Below are 21942 nucleotides of genomic sequence, written 5' to 3' on the forward strand. Positions count from 1 at the left end.
AAAATTTTAGAAACTTTTCAAATTTAAGAAGTATAATCTCGAAATTGAGAAAACTAACCTAAAAATCTAGCTCTAACCTTCAAAGGCTTAGAAAAATAACCTCAAAATTTACAAAATTAACCTCAAAATTTGTTCTAACCAAAAACTTGATCAAAAATTATAAAATTGCTGACATCAAAAATTTATCAAAATCCATAATTTACTGGATATTCCTCAATATACATCTAAGTGTACCAAATACTCCATCCACTTACTTAAGCCAATCTACAATTCATAAACTGCATTTATTCCAATGACTTATTCCATTCGCTTCACAAATGCTCTTTACGTTGAAAAAATATAAATACTTCTTTATATGATGATATATTATGAATTGATATCTGTCACAATTTTGATATATCATCTGGCTCTGTCTGCGCTTCATGTCATGAACCATTTGTAGCATTTTTCATTTCAACTTTTTTTTTCCTTCTCTTCTGGATTTTTTTTTTTTTATTATTCTTTTTTCAAACGATGAAAATGTTTCGCATTTTTATTACAGCACAAATAGACATTTATTTTATATTTTCTGTGCATCTTATGAGTTTGATGGGTCTGTTAAGGATGGATGTGATGGGTTGAGGTGGTCAGTTTTGTTTGGATTTGGGGATTATTGAGTTCTGGGTTGATACATTTGTCGGATAATCTTTTTTTGGATTTATCATTGAATTTTAAGTTTCTTGAATCTTGTAGACCCCTTAAAATGCGCTTTATGTCTTTCGAAGGCCTTTCCCACTTGTTGAAATGTACAGTTTCATTTGGATTTGGAGATATTGGTGATTCTGGACTGATTCATGTATATTTATGGATATATCCTTTAACATTAAGTTGCTTGAATCTCTAACACCCCTTAAAATGCGCTTTATGTCCTTCGAAGGCCTTCCCAACTTTTACTTGTTAGGGTGGACAGTTTTGCTTGAATTTGAACATAGTTGAGTGTTGGGCTGAAAAATTTGTCTGCTGAGCATTTAATGGATTTATAACTGAACTTTCAGTTGTTTGAATTTTGTAGACCCCTTAAAATGCGCTTTATGTTCTTTGAAGGTCTTTCCTACTTGTTGAGGTGGTCAGTTTCGCACACACGAGGAAAGAGAATTTTCTCATTTTGTATTTACGATGAATCTTCACATTATAGCTTCATATTTATGCGAATATGAAATGACTAAATTGATTGATTGTCGCTTTGATGGAATGTATTGACTCAATTTGTTAATTAATTAGTTATTAATGTAATTGTGTACGATTTGGAATTCCAAACAAAAAAAAAAAAATAATATTGAGGACTTGTGTTTGTAGTCACAGCAATCATTGTGTGCGATTTATTGTTGAAAAATTCATTAAATGCACATCACTTTTTGTGCAAATTCATAATTACAACTTGATGATGAAGCGGAATGAATTGACTGTACACGGTAAAGAAATTAATCAAATCCATTGATATTCTTGTGGATCGTCATCCGCTAATATGCATGTGACCGCAAAAATTAACTCAATAATTTCTAGAAAATTAAAAACAATTATTGACTTTCTTTTTTTTATTTATTTATTTTTGCCTTTTATAGATGAATCAGCAGTGCAAAGTGTGTGGCGAACCAGCAGCGGGTTTTCATTTTGGTGCATTTACATGTGAGGGATGTAAGGTGAGTTGAATAAATGATTTTTAATTGAAAAATTCTTTTTTCGTCGAATAATATTTTAATGGGATTTTATGATGACATGCTATACTCATTCTTTTCATGTAAGTGTAGAGGATATATGCGGTAAAGTCATTTTTTTTGGGAATATAATGATCTTTATTTGGTACAATTTAAGTTATTTTGTACGATTAGTTACAATGTTGCTTCAGGATCTCTAATTAGTCAATGAGACACTGGATATGACAGTGCTTCTTAAACTGTCTTCCACGACATCTTTTGGGGATATTTTGAGGATATCTAGGAGTTTCCTCATCTTGACTCAAATAAGGTTGGGTTCAAATTGCTATTGTAAGTTCAATTCTTATTGAATACAAATGGCTTACTTCCTTTACTGATTATACAAATCTGCTGTAATCCATGGATCCTCATAGTTGGCGTCAAAAGCTATCTCTAAAGCTTGCTGCCTTCTGCCAATTGCCAACTGATACACTGTTTTTATCAACAGAGCAACTCTTTTTGCTATAAATCAGTATCTTGCCTTTTCTAACAAGCATACGCTCAATAAGTAGGGCGGCTATCTGCTGTATTTTTACCGGGACAATTATTTTCTGCATTTTTTTTGCACGCTTCGTACGTAATTTATGTAGTTCTTTGAACATTAGGACTTAAAATAGTCCAAAAGAACCCCAAAAGTGCCAAACTTAGAAATGTCCCGATTTTTCTCAAAAGTGTTGCAAAAATCCTCTGGCCACTCTTCCAATATTGGTACAGGTGGATTAAATTTGCAGTATCTAGAGAACATACTAATTTAAACCGGAATAGACTCAGTGAGCATCTTTGAAGGTGCATGACGTAGAAATGGCCGAAATTCCGACCACATGCTGACTTGACTCTGGTTTGAGGAATGCCTTCAAATCTGGCTTGAGCTATGAGACATGCTGTTCTTATGTCGTATTTAGAGTCTTTTTTACGCTTTTTGCTTTCCGGGCTTATGCTTATATGTTAGTGTTGCGTCTATTTTTTAGTTACATCCGTGAACAGTGTATTATGGACTTTGAAAATTATTAATTTTAAGCACTGATTTCGGAACTTACTTAAATATTGATGAATGTCTATCGCTTGACTTTAAGTCCTGATTGGACAAAAATACATTAGAACTAGTCTTTGACTAGACATTGATTATTAGTTAAATATCAGAATCATCTGACATTATCATAGCAAATCCTAAATAAATATGTATAAACTGCATTGCCACTAAGATTATTCCCACAAATCGCCATCTCATTCCTGCTATGTCCAGCTGCAATAAAAAAGTCATTAAAATTCACAAAAAAAATTCCAAAATCCAACAATTCATTGTCTCTCATCTCTTTGACACAAGTACATCCATATTAATGAGCATACATAGATATATCCATAAAGGCAATAAACATAGTTATTGCAGATGTTGTTAACATGAAATCAACATGAAGAAAGGAATTTCCTTGAAAAATTGCAAAAAATTTCACGGCTATCCACGTCTATATGGATATACCATAGAATTCTCTCATGTATCCATATTCCACCTATAATTTCTGTACATTTTGTTAGTGCTGCTTATCTTGGACTCACTGTCATGACGATGACGATGGAAAAAGGTATAAAAAAAAGACATAGAATGAGAGAGGCAGGCACACATAGGTACATTATGGAAAAAAAAAAAAGTTGTAAATATTCTATTAATGAAGCAAAGTGCTGTCGCATGACTATTAACATAAATTTCCTAATCACCACAAACATCCGATGTCATGCAGCGACAGTCAAGCACAAGCAATATTACAGTTAGAGGTCGTCGAGGGCTCCAACTCTCTCAAGTGAATTCCATTCCTGATCGCATCAACTTGATTCTTTCTATTTTTTTTTATTGTCTTTAAGACGACAAAAATTCGTTCGGTTTTGTGCCTGTTCCTGCCTTCTCTATTTTTTTGCTTTTATCATAGCTACATCGAATGTCGGTGCAAAAAAAGAGAAACGTGAAGATAAAAATATCAAAAAAATAAATCCACATATGTATACAGTAAGTCGTATACGACATCTATTATATTCGCATCATAATCGCCTATAAAAAGGCACTTTAAAACGCATTAATTTATTCAAATTTCCGTCACAACAGTATAAATTATATGAATTTACAATTTTTTTTTTTTTGTTTGAGTGTCGGTGAGATAATTGGGATGAAACAGAGTCAACAAAATGAGAAATGTTGACCAGATGGACCAGTTGGAATGATTGGTGTAGATGGGATTTTGGGGGGTTTAAGCGCTTTTGGTGGTGGTGTGTTGTGGCACACAGGTTGTTAATCTTTAGTAGGGCGGCCATCTGCTGTATTTTTGCCAGGACGCTGCTGTATTTTTTCCTATTGCTGCTATGTCCTGACAAAGCCTCAAAATGTCCCGATTTTTCAACAAATCAAAAACTCCACACAAATATGGAATTTTTGACAAATTTTGAATATTGACTTTTTGAAGGTCAAGCCCAGCACTTTTTTGCAAGTTTCTAGCGTGATTTAACTAGTTCTTTGAATAATAAGACCCGAAACAGTCGAAATGAACCCAAATATTGCCAAACTTAGAAGTGACCCATTTTTTTCCAATAGTGTCCCGATATTTTGCGAAAATCCTCTGGTCATCCTGATCTTTAGTCTTCTATTCATTAAAAATCAATTTTAATGCTATTCCGGACATCTGGTCAGTCCGGATTAATTCTGATCTACTTGAATTTGACTGCAAGTGCCTATAAGTTTCTTTAAGAACTTACCATAATATTAAACTGAGCAACAGAATCAATCGCTAACAGGGTTGAGTTTGTCTCATAAAACCCTCAAAATTCGGCAGATGCTGACACAATGCACCTCTATCAATACACCTCTAGTTGCCCCAATGTAGTATGACCATACTGATATGAAGGTACGCTGACGACCCAAATGCTATTTTTGATTTTCTTAGACAGTGAAGCATTAAATTGGCTGTAGCGTGACACTTAAGTCACATGTATATTAAATTATAGGATCATCATATAAATTTATAAAGATGAACAGGAAGATGACTTTACAAAAACAAAACTATTAACCGAATGTGGTACCGAGTCAGAGTCGCTCTGGTTTAAGGCTATGTTTTTGATCGATTTCACGATTTGTGCTATTTGGTGCTATATTTCCAATTGATCAAAAAATCTAGCTAAGACAATCCCAAAACACATCTTTCATGCTTAAACTGTATTCTTAAAAATCTGCGCTCTTTAACAAAATTAAATCAATTCTAAAAATATGCCTCATCCCAACACAAACTAGAGCATTCAGCAATTCAGCCACTCGCCAATAGATAAGTTACATCCCAATAACTATAAAAATTTATGAGCAAATATATTTGTATGATAATGTCCACACTAAATTTGAATTCTTCTTGTTATTCTCTGTGACATATTAGAGGAGTTAGCACTGCTGTGACAATATCAATCGATTTCTAAACGCGATGCTATTTTGGCAGCCATTTATCGTCTTAAAACAAATGGATACGGCGTGTTGATTGTTTAATGACGGAAATGTTTAATACTTACCTTAACTAAATTCAATTTTATGGATATGCCGTCGTTTAATAAGCTGCGAAAAAAGCATTTTGTAATTTATAAAATGGATAGAAAATTAAAATAACGAATTTTTTAAATTTAAAATTGAATTTTTTATCTTTACGATCAATTTAAAGCAAAATTGGTTCTAAACTAGATATTCCCGAGATATTTTTTGTGCCTGAAAATTGGAACATTTTTTTAATGATTTTTGCGGTGTTTTGATGATAAAAACTTTTTATTGAGCTCATTTTAGTTATTTTATGGGATTTAAATGGAACATTTTTCTCAGGTGTTTCTGATGATTGCATTGGAATTGGAGATAATATTGTATGATATTAGGATTAGTCACCTGTGTCACTATGTGAAAAGAAATTTTTTAGTTCTTTTAATATTATTCAGGTTGTTAAAAAAGTTTGATGTTAAACACGTGGAAGAGACAAGAGACAGCATGGGATTATGGGATATTTTATAGTAACTATCGATGGTTCTAGATATTGTTTTGATTAGAATCTAGATGAAATTTAGAAAGATTTCTCTCCCTACCACAGGAGGTTTGAGCTGCCTCCAATTTTCCAAGGGGGCTTGTGCCCTCATGGCCCAACTTGACCACGTTACCTGTATTACTTCCTTAAACTGAAGTCGGTTCTATATTTCATGCATTTAACTTACTTACTTACTTCTTTAATCCCTTACAGATCATTGTCCTACAGATAGTGATCCATCGCCTTCTCTAGGCACCTAAAAGCTGGCTCTATTGCTTGCTGCCCATTACCAATTTAAAACAATATGCATGCAACAGCTTTATAAATGAAATTAAATTTACAATTAAATTATAGAATATCTTTATTCTTAGAAATGGGGGACCAGGAGTGGGCATATTCAGGAGGGAAGAGGTGGTTCAAGGCAATGGTTAAACCTCCTTCAGAATGTCCCAAATTTCCCACACCTCCTCTTTTAAAGCCAACAATTCTTCAATTGGCTTGGGTTTTTGGTAAACAAAAATCCCAAAACTCGATTCACGAACTTAGAAAAAAAATGCAAGTCTATCCCCTCCTACCTTCCCTTCAAAACATTTTTGGCCACATCCCTGACTTCGACTAGCTCATAATTCATCATTATCAGCTTAGTCACCATTTAAAACCCAATTTTAACACTTTAAAAACCATTTGTAATAAATTTCACAAAAATCTCCAAATCAGAATTTCATCTAAAATATTACAAAAACATTAACTTAATCCATCTAGCCGTCTTGTCATCCCAATGTCATTTCATCTTCATCAAAAACTACACAAATTAAAATTTATCACCTTAATACTCTACAAAAAATAAAAAGAATCGGAATTTATTCCACCTGCTTAAAACAAGATTCGATTTATTAACATTTGACATAAATTTGCCTTAGCTTATTTCAAATTCGCATTAAAAACAGTTTTCGGGTTGAATCTGAGGTGATATCAAGGCATTGGTAATGTGCGAAAGATTTAATCATAACTCAGGATTTTTGGTTTTTACCGGAATTTATATCTCGTTAATTAAAAATATATTCAGCATAGAAATCTGTTTGAATTTAGGAGAGGACTGGTTTGATAACAAAAAGTCCATCAATTCCTCTAATGTGATTTTAAAAGAAATGCTTCATAGTTTATCTTTATTGACTTGTGTTTTTGGTAAAGCCCCTTGTGATAGTTTTTGAAAATTGCCAAGTTGAGTAAAGTCAAGTTGATTGATGAAAATGCTAATGTCCAGTCAAGCTGACTTGAGTCAATCTAACTTGAGTTAAGCTGACTTGAGTCAATCTAACTTGAGTTAAGCTGACTTAAGTCAATCTTACTTGAGTCAATCTAACTTGAGTAAAGCTGACTTGAGTCAATCAAACTTGAGTCAATCTAACTTGAGTAAAGCTAACTTGAGTCAATCTAACTTGAGTTAAGCTGACTTGAGTCAATCTAACTTGAGTAAAGCTAACTTGAGTCAAACTTTCTTGAGACAATCTAACTCGAGTCAAGCTAACTTGAGACAAACTTACTTGAGTCAATCTAACTCGAGTTAAACTTACTTGAGTAATGCTAACTTGACTCAAAATCACCTAACTTGACTCAATTAAATCTTTAGTAAATTTACTAATTTGACACTATTTTACAGGGGAGTTCCACAAAATTCCATGCATCCTCATTCTCATATCTCACAAAACTTCAAAGAGAATTTTATTCCTATTTATTTGTCGACTATAACTTATTAAATTAGCATAGAAATAAATTTAGAGCAGTTAATTAATAATCAAATATCTATCAAAGATTTACAATTCCAATTCGTACACTTAAAAAAATGCCCCGTGACTATACAAACATAAGATGATGTTGAGAAAAATCTATTAATATTAATATTTATCATGATACATATATGAATACGCTGTGCAATAAAATAAATAAACTATCACAGACCAAAAAAAATTATGTTTATCGATTTATTAGCTTGTTTAGTTGGTTGGTGAGTTAATGAAGTGTTTACAGTTTGTAGTCAGGTTTGGAAACTTATTTGAATGAAGACTGAAGTTATGAATTAGGTTGATTCTTGTGGGAATGTGAAAGATTCTGAATTCGACATAAAAGAGTTATACCAGCTTAAATCTAGATCAATACTAATCAAATGGCTTCATAGGTCTTACCTGAACTTATGTCTATCTCCGGTTACCACTTGCAGATTCTTAACACGTGATACAATCCCGAATAGGAGAAATTTGTTAATCGATCCAAAATTCGGCACTAGACCGGTGTGATCCTGACTTAGTGTGTGATTCGGTTTCAATCAGACCCACTCCAGAGTCACGCTAGCTTGATGCCAGAGATTTGGAATCAATTAACTGACTGGTGCTATTCAACAAGTGCAATACAACCTCAATCGACAACTTTCTTCTAAAATCAGAAACCATTCCTATTTCTGCCATTTTAAACCAATTCCAATAAATGCGCTCTAGTTCTCTTTCAACTTCCAAACCACATTGCATAGCAATATATTCCTCCATTATCATATCGACTTCATATTTTATATCCAAAGTATATGAAAAAAATTAATTTCAAAAAACATTCAAAAAAATATTTTTAATTATAAAATTTTTTCAAAAAAAATTATCATATCCAACGAAGTTGAAACCATAAGGAAGAGAGAATGACAAGAAAATGTTAATAGCTGATCTTAATTTAAATTGATAGAAATTGAGACTATGTTTACACTGAGAGGTGTTAGAGTCGAATTTAGACAAATCGAACTTTTTGCTATTTATAAAGTCATGTGGATATTAATGGATATGATTATTGTTGGAGTTTTTTTTTATTGAAAATGCAAATTGTGTGAGTTGTTGAATGGTGAGGATGAATGCATGGAAGATTGTTGAATGAGTTTAGAGTCAAATTTGGAACAGATGGTCGTTAGTGATACATTTCCTTAACAAACAATCAGCCTACTGCAACTATACAATGAGCATGCTCATAAATGAATGAACTCAATCAATCGTATTCAGCATGCTCAATTTTCAGAGCATACTCATGAGCATGCACCTTGTCTATTCGGGTGTGGGTATCAAATTCAAAGTGGATATGCTAACAAGATGGGCATCTTCTTGAGAAGTATGTTATAGTATGCTAAGTTAATGGTATACGCACTCCAGAATGATCCATAACTCTTAATTTTGAGACTATGAGGTCAATTCCACTATGTGGATCTCGAATGTAAAATAAATCTAGAGTAAAGCAACCTATTAATGATAAAGAAGCAGCAGTTTAATAGATTATTTACACAAAGTAACCGAATATTTATCACAAACCTTAATCGACAATCTTCATGTTGCTTCATGCATTCATGTCGTACAGAAATACAACCACGGTACCTAAAAGCAGTCACTTTGTCTGTTAAGGAAACCTGTTAATCGATTCAAAATCCAGCAACAGGCCATAAAGAGTAGATTTGATCGAAATTCAGGAACATGACAGCGCCAAGCCGAACTACTGCCAGATTTTTGATCAATTAACCAATTTGTGGTACTTGAGATGATAGAATTGACTATTGTACGTAATATTGTGGATATAAATCTTCTAAATATGCCGTCAGATCCAAAAGACCACAAACCAGATGGATTCTGATTCGAATTTTAACTTACAGGGGCTTGTCCTTTGAATAAGTCAAATAAGTCAATTATGAGTATGGATAAATAAATAAATAAATAAAATAAAATTCTTGGAGCTTTAGAGGCTTTGATGTAGTTCCAGGTGTAGTTCTTTATTATCACTTAATGGATGGCGTCTTCATGTGTATTTCATACGGTTGCTATTCGGTCTCTAGCTCTGCAGCAGAGCCTTTTTCATTTGTGTGACTTAAGAGGACACAAAAAAACGCAAAACTGCTCAAGGCAAACTCAAGCCTAAATTATGAATCAAGCAATTAAATTGCCATTGTGCTTAGTTTGGCTGAAAAATCCAAAAACTGGTTTTTCAATCTGAACAAAAAATTCACACGTGAAAACGGTGTGAATATAAAAACTTTAAAATCCTCCAAAAAAAGTGTCAAAAGAATTGCCAAAACAATTTACTTTACCTTTAACGACTGTCCCGAACACAAAAAAAGGCGAAGATTTTCTTACAAAAGACATGAATTTATGAACAGTTGTTAATAATAACATCCACTTACGTCCAAGAATTATTTCATGCTTCATTTATTTTCTGATTTTCTCTTTCAATTTTTACACTTTTTTATGTGCCAAAAAAATAAGCGAATATCTTCGATTTATCATAAAAAAAAAAATCATGAAAAATGTCTCAATCAAGTGCAATTGACGATAAAATTCATATTCCCGAAAAAAAAAAAGTAAGTTGTGCTCATTCGTGCTTAACAATGAAAATTGTTCCCTGTTTAAGATGAAATGATGATTATTGTCCCATAAAAATTTACGATAATGCCTTGATATAGGATAATAATGAGTATTTGTTTGAAATAATATCTGTCGATTAACGATCAATACACAGGCACACATACAAAATATACCTCGTTACATTACATTCTTTTTATGAAACTAAATTATAATAATTATCTACGATTTCCTTCAATGCAATTCGTGAGATCAATTGATGATGAAATTAAGATATTCTCATTTTTTTTTTGGTGCATAAAAATTATATGTGAAAAAATTGAGTCATGATCATAAAAAGTTATTTGAATGCAGTTCAATGAAGGAATAAAGGGACGATAATTTGATGACTTTTGTTGGGGTATAAGGCGAATTTGGAGGGAGATGAAGGTGGTTTTAAGTGATTGGGGGTCCATTAGGGGGTCAGAATTCATTTAGGGTCAATAGTAGACATTAAAGCCCCACCATTTAACGATAAGACTCAACATTGTCCTGATAACATCAAGACAGCTGGGTATGACAAAAATGAGTTAGGCTCATTTTAAGTGATTAAGTGATTTAGAGACCAATGACAGACTTTATAGCCCTACCAGTTAATTACATTAGTTTATTAATAGCTTCACATAACTACCCGAGCAGCACACTTAATTAAAACAGCCATTCGTTGCCGACAGGTCACTTACATTTAGGTTTCATTCAAAATTGCTTGCCTGTAGACAAAACAACGGAAAGTCTGCAACCTTGGATAGAATAAAGATTAGGGTCCGTCGATGACGAAAACGCACTGCGATCTACGATCTGTTGTACCATCCCTGAGTATCGTTTAAAGTATTCCGATGTCCTTGATAAATTTAATAATGTCCGCGTATCGTTGCCTCCTTATATCCTGAAATTGACCTTGCCATCATTGAAATGTGCATCTGCAACCTTGGACGAACTATAAAATACAGCCCTTAATTACAGAAATGTGCATCTAAAGTGACATTTGTGTCACTGCAGAGTAACTGTTTTTGGCCATACTACCTATTTCGTTAACAGCTTCAGAAACTCTTCTTCCTACTTACTTCTTTGGCTGGGGCGCATGAGGGCCCATTGCTGCGCGTAGGGAATGTCTGAAGACAGCTCTATCCTTTGAAACCTTCTGCCAGTTCAGTACATTAATGGTAAGACTCGAAGTTGGCTGTTGTCTTCGCGGATTTACAGGAAGAAGCAAAATTCCCCTAATGGCTCCGCGACGGCTGATCTTGACCTATTGTACTGTAAAATGTACCATTTTCCGCATTGTGATACAGGAACAAAAGCGATGGACATAATGCTGTGTACTCCTAAAAAACCCATATACTTACACTTGCTTAACACTTAAACACTTCCAAAAAAATCATCAGTCAAAGCCACAAAAATGAAAACTTGCTCATAATAAATTAAGCAGCATAAATCATCAAAATTGAGAATTTGTAAAAATTAGCCTGAAAACAATGTAAAAGTCATAAAAAGTAAATGATTTTTTTTTATCGAGTCCAACAACACCAGTTTGCAGCACCAAAAAAAAATTTACAGCAGATTTTTAATTTCAATCATAATTTTCAATACCAATCGAAGTATATCCAATGTATGGACGAAAAAAAGTATAAAAATTATAATTGCTAATTAGGAATATAACGGATAGCTGAGATATCCATAAAAAATTCTACAAAAAAAAAAACTGGATATCTCTCAATAAAAGATATTAATTTATGCTTTCATCCTTCACATAAGGTCCCTGATGACTCTACATCATCGCGTTGTCTCGACATTTATTAACTGTCTACATTTAACGCGGCTCTTAACATTAATCGCATGTCTTTACATTAATTAAATAAATTGGAAGGAGTTTCCTCAATATTTTCATTAACTTTGTTTTTTTTTTTCTATCTCGTTCGATATGATTTAAAGCACATGCCATTTAGATGAACATCTTAAACAATTCTAATTCACACTAGATTTATACTCATGGCTGTATAGCTATTATCGCACGTTTTAAAAGGTGGCAAAAAGCTTAAAAAAATTGAAGTGCTCGTGTTGTTGTTTGCAATATTTTAAGATTAAGTGCTGTTGATGTTTTGGACAAGTTAGGAAGTAATTTGAGTTTTGAGCATTAAGCGCATTTTTTGGAAGTTCTTGATTTTCAAGATTGGTACTTTTATTAGGCATCATGGTGGATTAGCTTAGCCTTAATAATCTATTGTTTCCTACCCTTTAGACATTCAGTTACTAGTGGGATCCAAACCATTTGAAAGCTCATGATTGATTAGCTTAGTCATCTACTGTACCCTACCCTTGAGATATTCAGTTCTTGTGGGATACAGAACATTTGAAACTCTGATTGCATAGAAACGAGTACGTCATAAGACCTAAGGGATTGAACCCAGTAGCTTTGGAACGTAAGACCAACGCTCTACCATTTAAGGTCTATTTCATTAATAAGAATTTAGTCATATTTAAGTGAGAGTCTTACAACATCACTTTATAGTTCAATCACACTGCCATGTAACATAAAGTCATTAGATGCAGGCTTGAGTCCAACTAGGAAACTAATACTCCATCAAACGCATCAGTGAACTAATGCCAGTTGCAACTGTCTCTTAATTCCTTACTTACTTCGCTGGAAGTACAAATCAATTGGGATCCATGGCCTCCCTCAGATGGTGCCTAAAGCTGGTTCTGTCGCTCACTTCCATCTGCCAATTACCAATACCAAAAGTCAAATGTCTCAAAACCCATCAAATATGATTCATGACCTTCCATACAACAAAGCTATTGTAGTACAGAGCCTGATGTTGACTTTATCACTTACTTTAACACTTGCCAATTATCCAATGCTTTACTTCTTTAACATTAACATAATACTCAGCCATACTCACTTCAGCATAAAAACCAAATAGACACTTAACAATCTGCGTGTTGTCTACAACATTATCGACTAAAAACAACAAGAACACAAGATACCCAATATAATAAATTGCATAGATCGACAACATGATTAATCTTTTTATGAGCACAAAGAGAGGCACAACAAGCAGTGTCGAAAAAACTGTTGACATGCTAACATTAACATTAATTGCTTACATGAGAATCTCTTTTTTTTATTCATCCATTTTTACTATTTGTCGTGTTAAGAATAAACACGCGTGATAACCTTAAAAAAAGATGTTGACTAAGTGGCAATAATCAAGTATGATCTTGATTAAGGTAGATTAGGAATCGCTAGATGAGGGAATTGTGTAAAAATAGTGTATAAATTAATTTGCTATACATGTGTACATTTTGATGGAGATATAGATTAGAATGATGCAGGGATGGTGAGGATGTGGGGTTATGGCGAAGGCTTGAGGATGGAGTTTGTTGGATACTGTGTCTTGGTCTAATGAGTTATGCAATGAGCATTTGATAGATAAGAAGGTTTATGTAAGCATTGTGCCATTTTCAATTGCATTCTAAAATGATCCCCGGTAGCTCAGGAGGTAAGAGCACATGACATATAATCGGGAGGGCATGAGTTCGAGTCCCACTCGGGCCATGATGTGGAGAATTGTATTTTTTCTCTAGAACCTTACAAAAATTAAGGTTTTGAACATAGTTCATCCATCTAGCCTAGTCCCCCCTCCCAGCCTAGATCACTTAATATTGGAAGCCCTTCTAAAAATGAGTACAACCTAAGGTGGTAAATGCGGAACACATGGAGCCTAGTGCTCCACTTAGCCTAACACCAATAAGTACCAACCCCACCTTCCCGTGGTGAGAGGCCGTCAATCCAAGCCTCAAAGTGGGGCGGAGACGAACGGGGCTCTGGTCAACCAGGGTGCGTTGGCCCAGCAAGCCGCCATCTTTAAATAAAAGCTACGAAACCTAAAAGAAGGAATACCGGACTGGATATATCAATGAATACAACCTCAATTCCCTTAATTATTCATTTTTGCTTCCAATTCTACAAATTCCCATCCAATTCCTCCATAAACAAATCCCATAACATTAACAAAACAATTAATCTCAATTGTCTCAACCCATAAAGCTTTTCAGCTTCCACAGCCCTGCCTCAAATCTCCCAACACACAGCATTCGAGTACACGCGAGATTATCGATGTCAGATAATCTAAAAGACACCTATTCTCACTTCGCGCATAGAGCCTCAATGTGCCTGCAACTCAAGTAATGTGAATTTTAAATTAAGTCAATAAAAAAATGTCAAAAAAGCACCCGCGCGTCAAAATTTTATAAAGTCACTCAATAACATCGAATAATTTACATTTTACTTGGCTGGATAGGCTGACTGTCTCTCGATTTTGCCACTAGTTTATGAGATTTTCTCACTAGTAATTTTATTTTTATTATTATGCACAGCTAATCTATGTCGATTTCGAATGCCAAGTTATTTTTTTATGCCATTTAGATTGGCATTCTCTTAATTAGATAATTGCGAAACTGGAGCCGTTTTGTGAATGTAAAAAAAAAATCATTTAATCTGAGAATCTGATACATGAAAATTGTAATTGACAATCTCGAGATTATCTATTGAAAATTGACGGATAAAGTAGTACATATGTAAATGCTCATGAGGATTAATGTTTTCGCAGCTGAGCTAAGCTGTTTTGAGGTTTTAATTAAAATTGATCTTTGATTGGGGTATTAGATGGTGTTTTAAGGTTATTAGTCGAGTTAATAAATTTTTATAAATTTCAAAACTTATAATTTAAATTTAAAACAATTAAATTTTTTTAAAAATTTAAAAATTAAAAAAAAATTTATAAAATTGAAAAATTTTAAAAATTTAAAAAATTCAAAAAAAAAATTTAATTTTAAAATATTTTAAAAAATTAAAAAACAAAACAAGAAAAATTTTAAAAAATTTAAAAATTTTAAAAAATTTTAAAAAATCGAAAAAAAAAATGAAAAATTTTTAAAAATTGAAGAATTTTATAAAAATTGAAAAATTTTTTTTCAAAAAAAATTGACAAATTTTTAAAACAATTGACAAATTTTTAAAAAAATTGAAAAATTTTAAAAAAACTAATATTTAAAAAAATTTAATTATTTTTTAAGAAATTAAAAAAAATTTAAGAAGTAAAAAAAAAGTTTAAAAAATTTAAAAAAAAATTAAACTTGAAAATTTAAAATTGAAAATTGAAAAATTAAAAAAAAAATTGAAAAAATTGAAAAAATTGAAAAAATTTAAAAAAAATTTGAAAAAATTGAAAAAACTTAATTAAAACAATTCCAATTCCATCAAACCTACTATTAAACAATAAGCTATAAAAACTTAAAAATACCTCATAATGTTCATAGTCGTTCACTGCATTCACATTTTTTTTATTTATTTAATTCTCTTCCTATTTTCGTCTTATTATGTTAGATCTACTTAACATTTATAAACACTCTTAAGTCTAAATCAGCATGTAATTATTACTGTTAATCGCATTTACATATCAATCAAGTCAAATCACAGTCGGAGAGAGAGAAACTGTGTCTATCTTTTTCGTCACTCAGTCAGAGGCAATGTTGAAAGGTGTGCTTGTTAATTATTGGCAGTAGATTAGTGTTTTTGAAAATTTTGTGGTGAAATTTTGTTCAAAATTTTTTAAATTATTGAATGAAATTTAAAAAAATTTAATTTTTTTCTAAACTTCAAAATTTAATTTTTATTCTTTGTCTTTAAAAATTAAATATTTAAAAAACTTTAATTTAAAAATAGTTGAAAACTTTAAAATTCAAAAAAATTAAAAATATAAAAAATTAAATTTTAAAAATTGAAAAATTTTAAATAATAGAAAAATTTTAAAAAATTGAAAAATTGAAAAATTTTAAAATATTTTAAAAAAAATTTAAAAATTTTAAAATATTTTTGAAAAAAAAATTTAAAAATTTAAAAAAAATTAAAAATTTCAAAAAATTAAAAAATTTATAAAATTTAATAAATTAAAAATTTAGAAATTTTAAAAAATTGAAAAAAATTTAAAATCTAAAATTAAAAGTTTAAAAAGTTTAAAAATTTATGAAATTATTTCAACATTTCTTCCAAAATCCCCACAAAGGAACCTCCATCTCCATCAACTTTATTCATGTTTCTATAATTAATTTAATTCTCTCTCTCTTTTCACTTCCAAAATTTCAACATTTTTTTTCGAATGCGATCAATTTTCTTAACGCTTATTTTGTGCCGATCAGTGACAAACAAAAATAAATAAATTAGTTAAATGTTGGACATTATCATTAGATTTATTGAAATGACCGCTCATTAAGTGAAAGAAGTGAGATGATCGAGAAGCAGACATAACGAGATGACATTTTAAAATGGAAAGGAAATTTTGTCAATAATTAATGCTGTTTTGACAATCAGGCTTAATTGTGTGATGTGGAGTGGATGGAGGATTTGATGAGTTAGTCACAATGGATCACTAAGAGGCCAAGTGCATGCTTTTGAGAGGTTGTGCATCTTAAATATTCTAGGTGAGCATCTCATCCTGCTCTTGGACCACTCTTTTTACCTGCTGGGGCTTCATATAGTTAGCAGGTGCCCTCATCTAATGGATAGAATTTTTAAGACACATAACTCGTCAAATTAAACGCTGGAAATTCCAATTTGGGTATGTCCGCCTATATTTAGTCAATTTCTATGCCTAGATACTCCCTAGAGTACCCTACCTAGATTAGGTAGCCTATGTTGTCCAATAGACTAATCCCATAGACTACATTAGGTAGATTTTGGCAACAGGCAGCATATATTGCTGTGCGTTCCAAGACAAAGGTCATGTTTAGCTATAAATTGGCTTAGTCAGATGCTATGCCTCTCTAGAGCAGTTGTAGGTCCGGATACTCCCAGAAATAAGCAACATACAGCATATAACACTTGTATATTGCTGTATATGGCCATGCAAAGGTCATGTCTACCTTTAGATTAGTCTAATGCTTATCTACAGCCTTATCTTGACCTTATCTACTTCAAATCATTGACTAAAATTAAAAATCTGCGTTAATCGTCCTCATTTCCATTAATGCTCATTAGCTCGTCACATCTCTCAACCTAAATATCAGCTTAATCCATTTCAATAAATTTTTTCACGCATAAATTCAGATAAACTAATTAAATCGAACAGTTTTTTGGCATATTTAGAGTCAATTTATTCAGTTAGGCTCCAATGTTGAGGAAGAAGCGCCAAAAATCACAATTTACATGTAAATTTCATTCCTGTGCTCATATCTGCGTGATCTAAATTTTTTTTTGTTCGTTCATCTGATTTCAATAGCTGAAAATCATTTTAATCGTAAATTGTGTCATTTGATGGACCATAATATAAGGTTGATTAGCAATAACTTGACTGTGGCTGGATTTTTTCACACGATTTTGTTAAACGCTTTAAATGATAATTTTTATGAATTGCGTCGCTGTGATGATCATGATTTGAAATATCAATGAGTTGACCCCAGTATGGGATTAGAATTGGATGTGATATCATAAAGAGCATTGAGATATGGGAAATTGACTGGAGATTGTCAAAAATGATGATTTGTTATCTGATTTTTTTTGAATATAAAATGTTAAAAAAATTTTGAAAGTATTTTTAAGTTCAATTTTTAAAAAAATAAAAAAATCCAGTTTTTAAAAAATTTGAAAAATTAAATTTTAGAAATTCAAAAAAATTTTGAAAATTTCAAAAACGTCAAAAAGTTGAATTGTTATAAAGTTTAGAAATTTAAAAAAGCCAATTTTTAAAGGATTTTAAAATTCAATTTTTGAACTTTTAAAATTTCAATTCATTTTGAATTTTAAATTTTAGGAAATCATAGAATTCAATTCTTAAGAAATTTTAAAATCTGATTTTTGAGAAATTTAAAAAATTTAAATTTTTGAAAATTAAATTTTAAGTTTTTTTAAGAAACTTAAATTCAAAATAATTTAAAAACTCTACTTTTAAAATTTTTAAAATGTTTTAAATTGAAATAGTTTAATTTTTAAAAAGTTTAAACAACTTAATTTTCAAAAATCTAAAACTCAATTTTAAAAAGTTTAAAAAGTTCAATTTTAAAAATTTTAAAGAGTTTAAAAAATTTAAAAATTCTTTTTTTAAATAATTTAAAAATTCAATTGTTAAAGAGTTAAATTTTTAGGAAATTTGAAAATTTAAAAAAATTAATTTCAAGAAATTTTAAAATTTCAATTTTAGTAATTTAAAAAAATTTAAAGAAAATTAAATTTCAAAAAATTAGAAAATTAAATTTTTATTAAATTTTAAATTTTTGAAAAAAAATCAACAAAACATTTTTAAAAACTCTAATTTAAACAAAATTTATTCAAACTTTTAAAACATTTTCACAAAAACTTGTGCAAAAAAAAAGAATCATAAAAACTTATTGCCAAACATAAATCCACTTTAAGCAGCAAAAAAAAAAAAAAAAGTTGATCAAAAAGGAAAAAAAGCATTCTCAATAAATAATAAAAATTCATAATGACATGACACTATGCTGCCATATCCAATATGGATATCTATTCACAACAATAAAAATAAACTTTTTTATATTATGAGAAAAAAAAAATATAAAATAGAAGTTAATAATTTTCATCCTTTCTATATCCATTTCAATGCCCCAAGAGACACGATGACATATAGCATATAAGTTGGTGATAGATGAAATATTGACGAACTCGTTTCCAACATTTTAATGCATATGTACACACAATATTGCCAATTGCCAGTACAACAACAACGACGAAAAAAAGATTGTAAATCCAATAATGTATCACTAAAAGTCATGCGGATGTATACAAATTAAAGATTATCGTGATCACATTTGTTATTATTTACTTGAATTGAATAAAATAAAATAAAAAAAAAAATGCTTGGAGAGTCAACCAGGCACATATGTACATCTCGTTGAAATGATATTGCCATAAATGGATTTCTACAATTTTTATTAGAATTGCTCTGCTTGAAAGGTAAAAGAAGAGGCAAAAAACGTTTTCATTTCACATAATTTTATTTGTTGTATTTAAAAAAAAATGAGTTACAGTGTCATTAAATTAAAGTTAAGACGCATAATTCATCATTAGGGATTAAAAATAATGTTGCAAAAATTGCTATTTTGTATTTAATCCTTTTATACTTCACAAGAGGAAGATTCTTGGAATTTGCAAGGTTTTAAAATACATCTAAATTATTTTATACTTTACAAGAGGAATACTTTTGGAATTTGAACAGTTTTATAAGTAATTCTGAATTTTCTTATACTTCACAAGGAGAAGAATCTGGGAATTTGTATGGTTTTAAAGATAATTTGAATTTCCTTGAACTTCACAAGTGGAATATTCTTAGAATTTGTACAGTTTTAGAGTAAATCTGAATTTCTTTATACTTCACAAGAGGTAGAATCTTATAATTTGTAAGGTTTTTAAGTAAATTGAGTTTTTTAAACTTCGAAAGAATATTGAAATTTGTATGGTTTTAGAATAAATTTGATTTTTTTATACTTCACAAGAGATAGAATATGAGAATTTTTAAGATTTCAAAGTAAAATCTAAATTTCCTTACACGTAATTCTAGAATTTGTAAGGTTCTAATGTATTTTTCATAATACTTCACAAGAGCTAAATTCCTAGAATTTGTAAAGTTCTAATATAAATCTTCATTATACTTCACAACTTCAATTTAACAATTTTCTAAAACACATTGTTAATCCAGTCTATAAATAATCCACAAAGTAAACCCTCCAATAACAATTTTGTAAAAGCAACAATTACATTATGTATCTCGCAGACCAAGCGGCATTGTAGTCACCGCTCACACAAAACTTCACATAATTTATTCCAATACGATATATGGCCATATCTACAGAAAAAGGGAACTGCAAAATATCGACTTAAAATCTGTTTTTTTCAAATTTCTTCTAACTGTTGAAAATTCTACAATTTGATTTGGTTTTATGAATATAAATACTAATAAAACTATATAATGGTTTTAAAAAACATCAAAGATGTAATACTTCTGTAAAATGTCTTTTTGGGTTGGAAAAATTAAAACAAAATTTTTCGGAGAATTAATTAAGAATTTGTAAGGTTCTGAAAATTTGGAGAAATTTAACTCAGAAACTTTAAATATCTTCTTAATTTAATAATTTTCACAAAACACATTGTTAATCCAGTCTATAAATAATCCACAAAGTAAACCCTCCAATAACAATTTTGTAAAAGCAACAATTACATTATGTATCTCGCAGACCAAGCGGCATTGTAGTCACCGCTCACACAAAACTTCACATAATTTATTCCAATACGATTTGCCCATATATATATTTTCAATAATTGTTGTTGAGGCCATCAGTAATAATAATTTGAGTATCATGTAGAATTACATTATGGTTTCATCAAGTTTCACCTTCCACATTCTCTCATATAGTTCGCGATTCATTGTAATGACTATTTTGTGTTGTTTTGTCTTACTTAGTTTTGTTTGAAACACTTTAAATACATATTTTATTATTATTATATCTGTCTACAGTACTCGATGTAGGTGTCATGGGTAACATTTATCAAATTTATTACCTTTTATACTTTGTGTATTCCAATTACTTACATTTATTGCCATACAGCTTATATCTGCATCATTTAAATTGCTATTATGAACTCGTCATAATAAAAATTAACTTTTTGTCTAAACTTAATTTATCACACATAAAAAAAGTAAGCCTTTTAGGATGCGTAGGTGATGTTAAAAAGTCGTAAAATAATTTTTATAATGAGTCAAAATGTCAAAATATCACGTGCTGTTGATACATTTTTGAATGGCGAGGTGAATTACATATTTGGACAAGATTAATTTTCGGTGCCTTTTGTGATGTTAGGGTATCTATTTGTAGCATGTATTAATTATTTGTTGCTTTTAAAGGTGCTGTTGGAGAGCACATGGAGTAGAAATTGGGAATAATGTAGTCTCAGACTGGCGTGACTCTAGTCAATGACCAGAATTCGTTGAAATTCAGTATCAAGCTAGAAATAGTCTAATCTGGAGTAGGATTTTTAGACCATTCTATGTCGTGTGCCTTTCTGGGGCTATGGAAATGCCAAAAAGGTTCTTATTTTCATGCAAATTTTGAACATTTAATTGGATTTTTGTAGAAGAAAAGCTAGAATTTGAACCAATTTAACTTGTATAACTCAGTCAAATCCAGGAGTGGACAAACTGTGTACCACGGCACACAAGAGCACTCCCAAAAATCCTCAGTAATGTCATGAACTGTAGGATATGTTTGGTTTCGATCAAGGTCCACCACAGTTCTAGTCCCTGACAGTACAAAGTATCCGCTAGGGCACTGCTATGTCGTCGTGTTAGCGACAAAACCCTGATCCTAATTGGTAAAGGGCCAGCTCTCCAGACTGAGATTTATTAGCTGAGCATGCTCATAAGCTTTGGTTTTAGTTTGCTCTGCTCTTGAGAGCACGCTCTTTGCCTGTTAGGGGGAGTTGCCTTAATGGCAGAGTGACAACTGATTCCATCCATTTTATCGGCAAATAATGCGGTCAGAAACATTTCAGACTCAATATCCATCCCAAAATCCACAAAACACCCAATCCGACACAAAACATCCAACAATCCTCTCAATATTACTGCTAAAACTCTGATTATCTAAATAATAAGCATACAAATTGATCATTTAAACTGTAACATCTAAATCGGCACCATCAAAACGAGAGACTCGCTTATCTCCATGAAAAAAATAAACAGCATAATTGACACAAAA

General features: G+C 31.1%; 1 protein-coding gene across 1 annotated transcript in view; it reads left to right on the forward strand.

The window, feature by feature from the left end:
- Nucleotides 1-1568: 1568 nt before the first annotated feature.
- The window catches only part of LOC139098704 (protein embryonic gonad-like), a 48140-nt gene continuing 27766 nt past the window's right edge, over nt 1569-21942 (forward strand). Inside the window, exon 1 of the mRNA XM_070650970.1 lies at nt 1569-1679. Coding sequence (XP_070507071.1) covers nt 1602-1679 — 78 coding nt within the window. The 5' untranslated portion in view covers nt 1569-1601. The remainder of the gene's footprint in view (nt 1680-21942) is intronic.

Source organism: Chironomus tepperi, unplaced genomic scaffold (assembly GCF_022539635.2).
Source record: "Chironomus tepperi strain 1889 unplaced genomic scaffold, CSIRO-AGI_Ctep_v1 contig_37, whole genome shotgun sequence".
NCBI lineage: Eukaryota > Metazoa > Arthropoda > Insecta > Diptera > Chironomidae > Chironomus > Chironomus tepperi.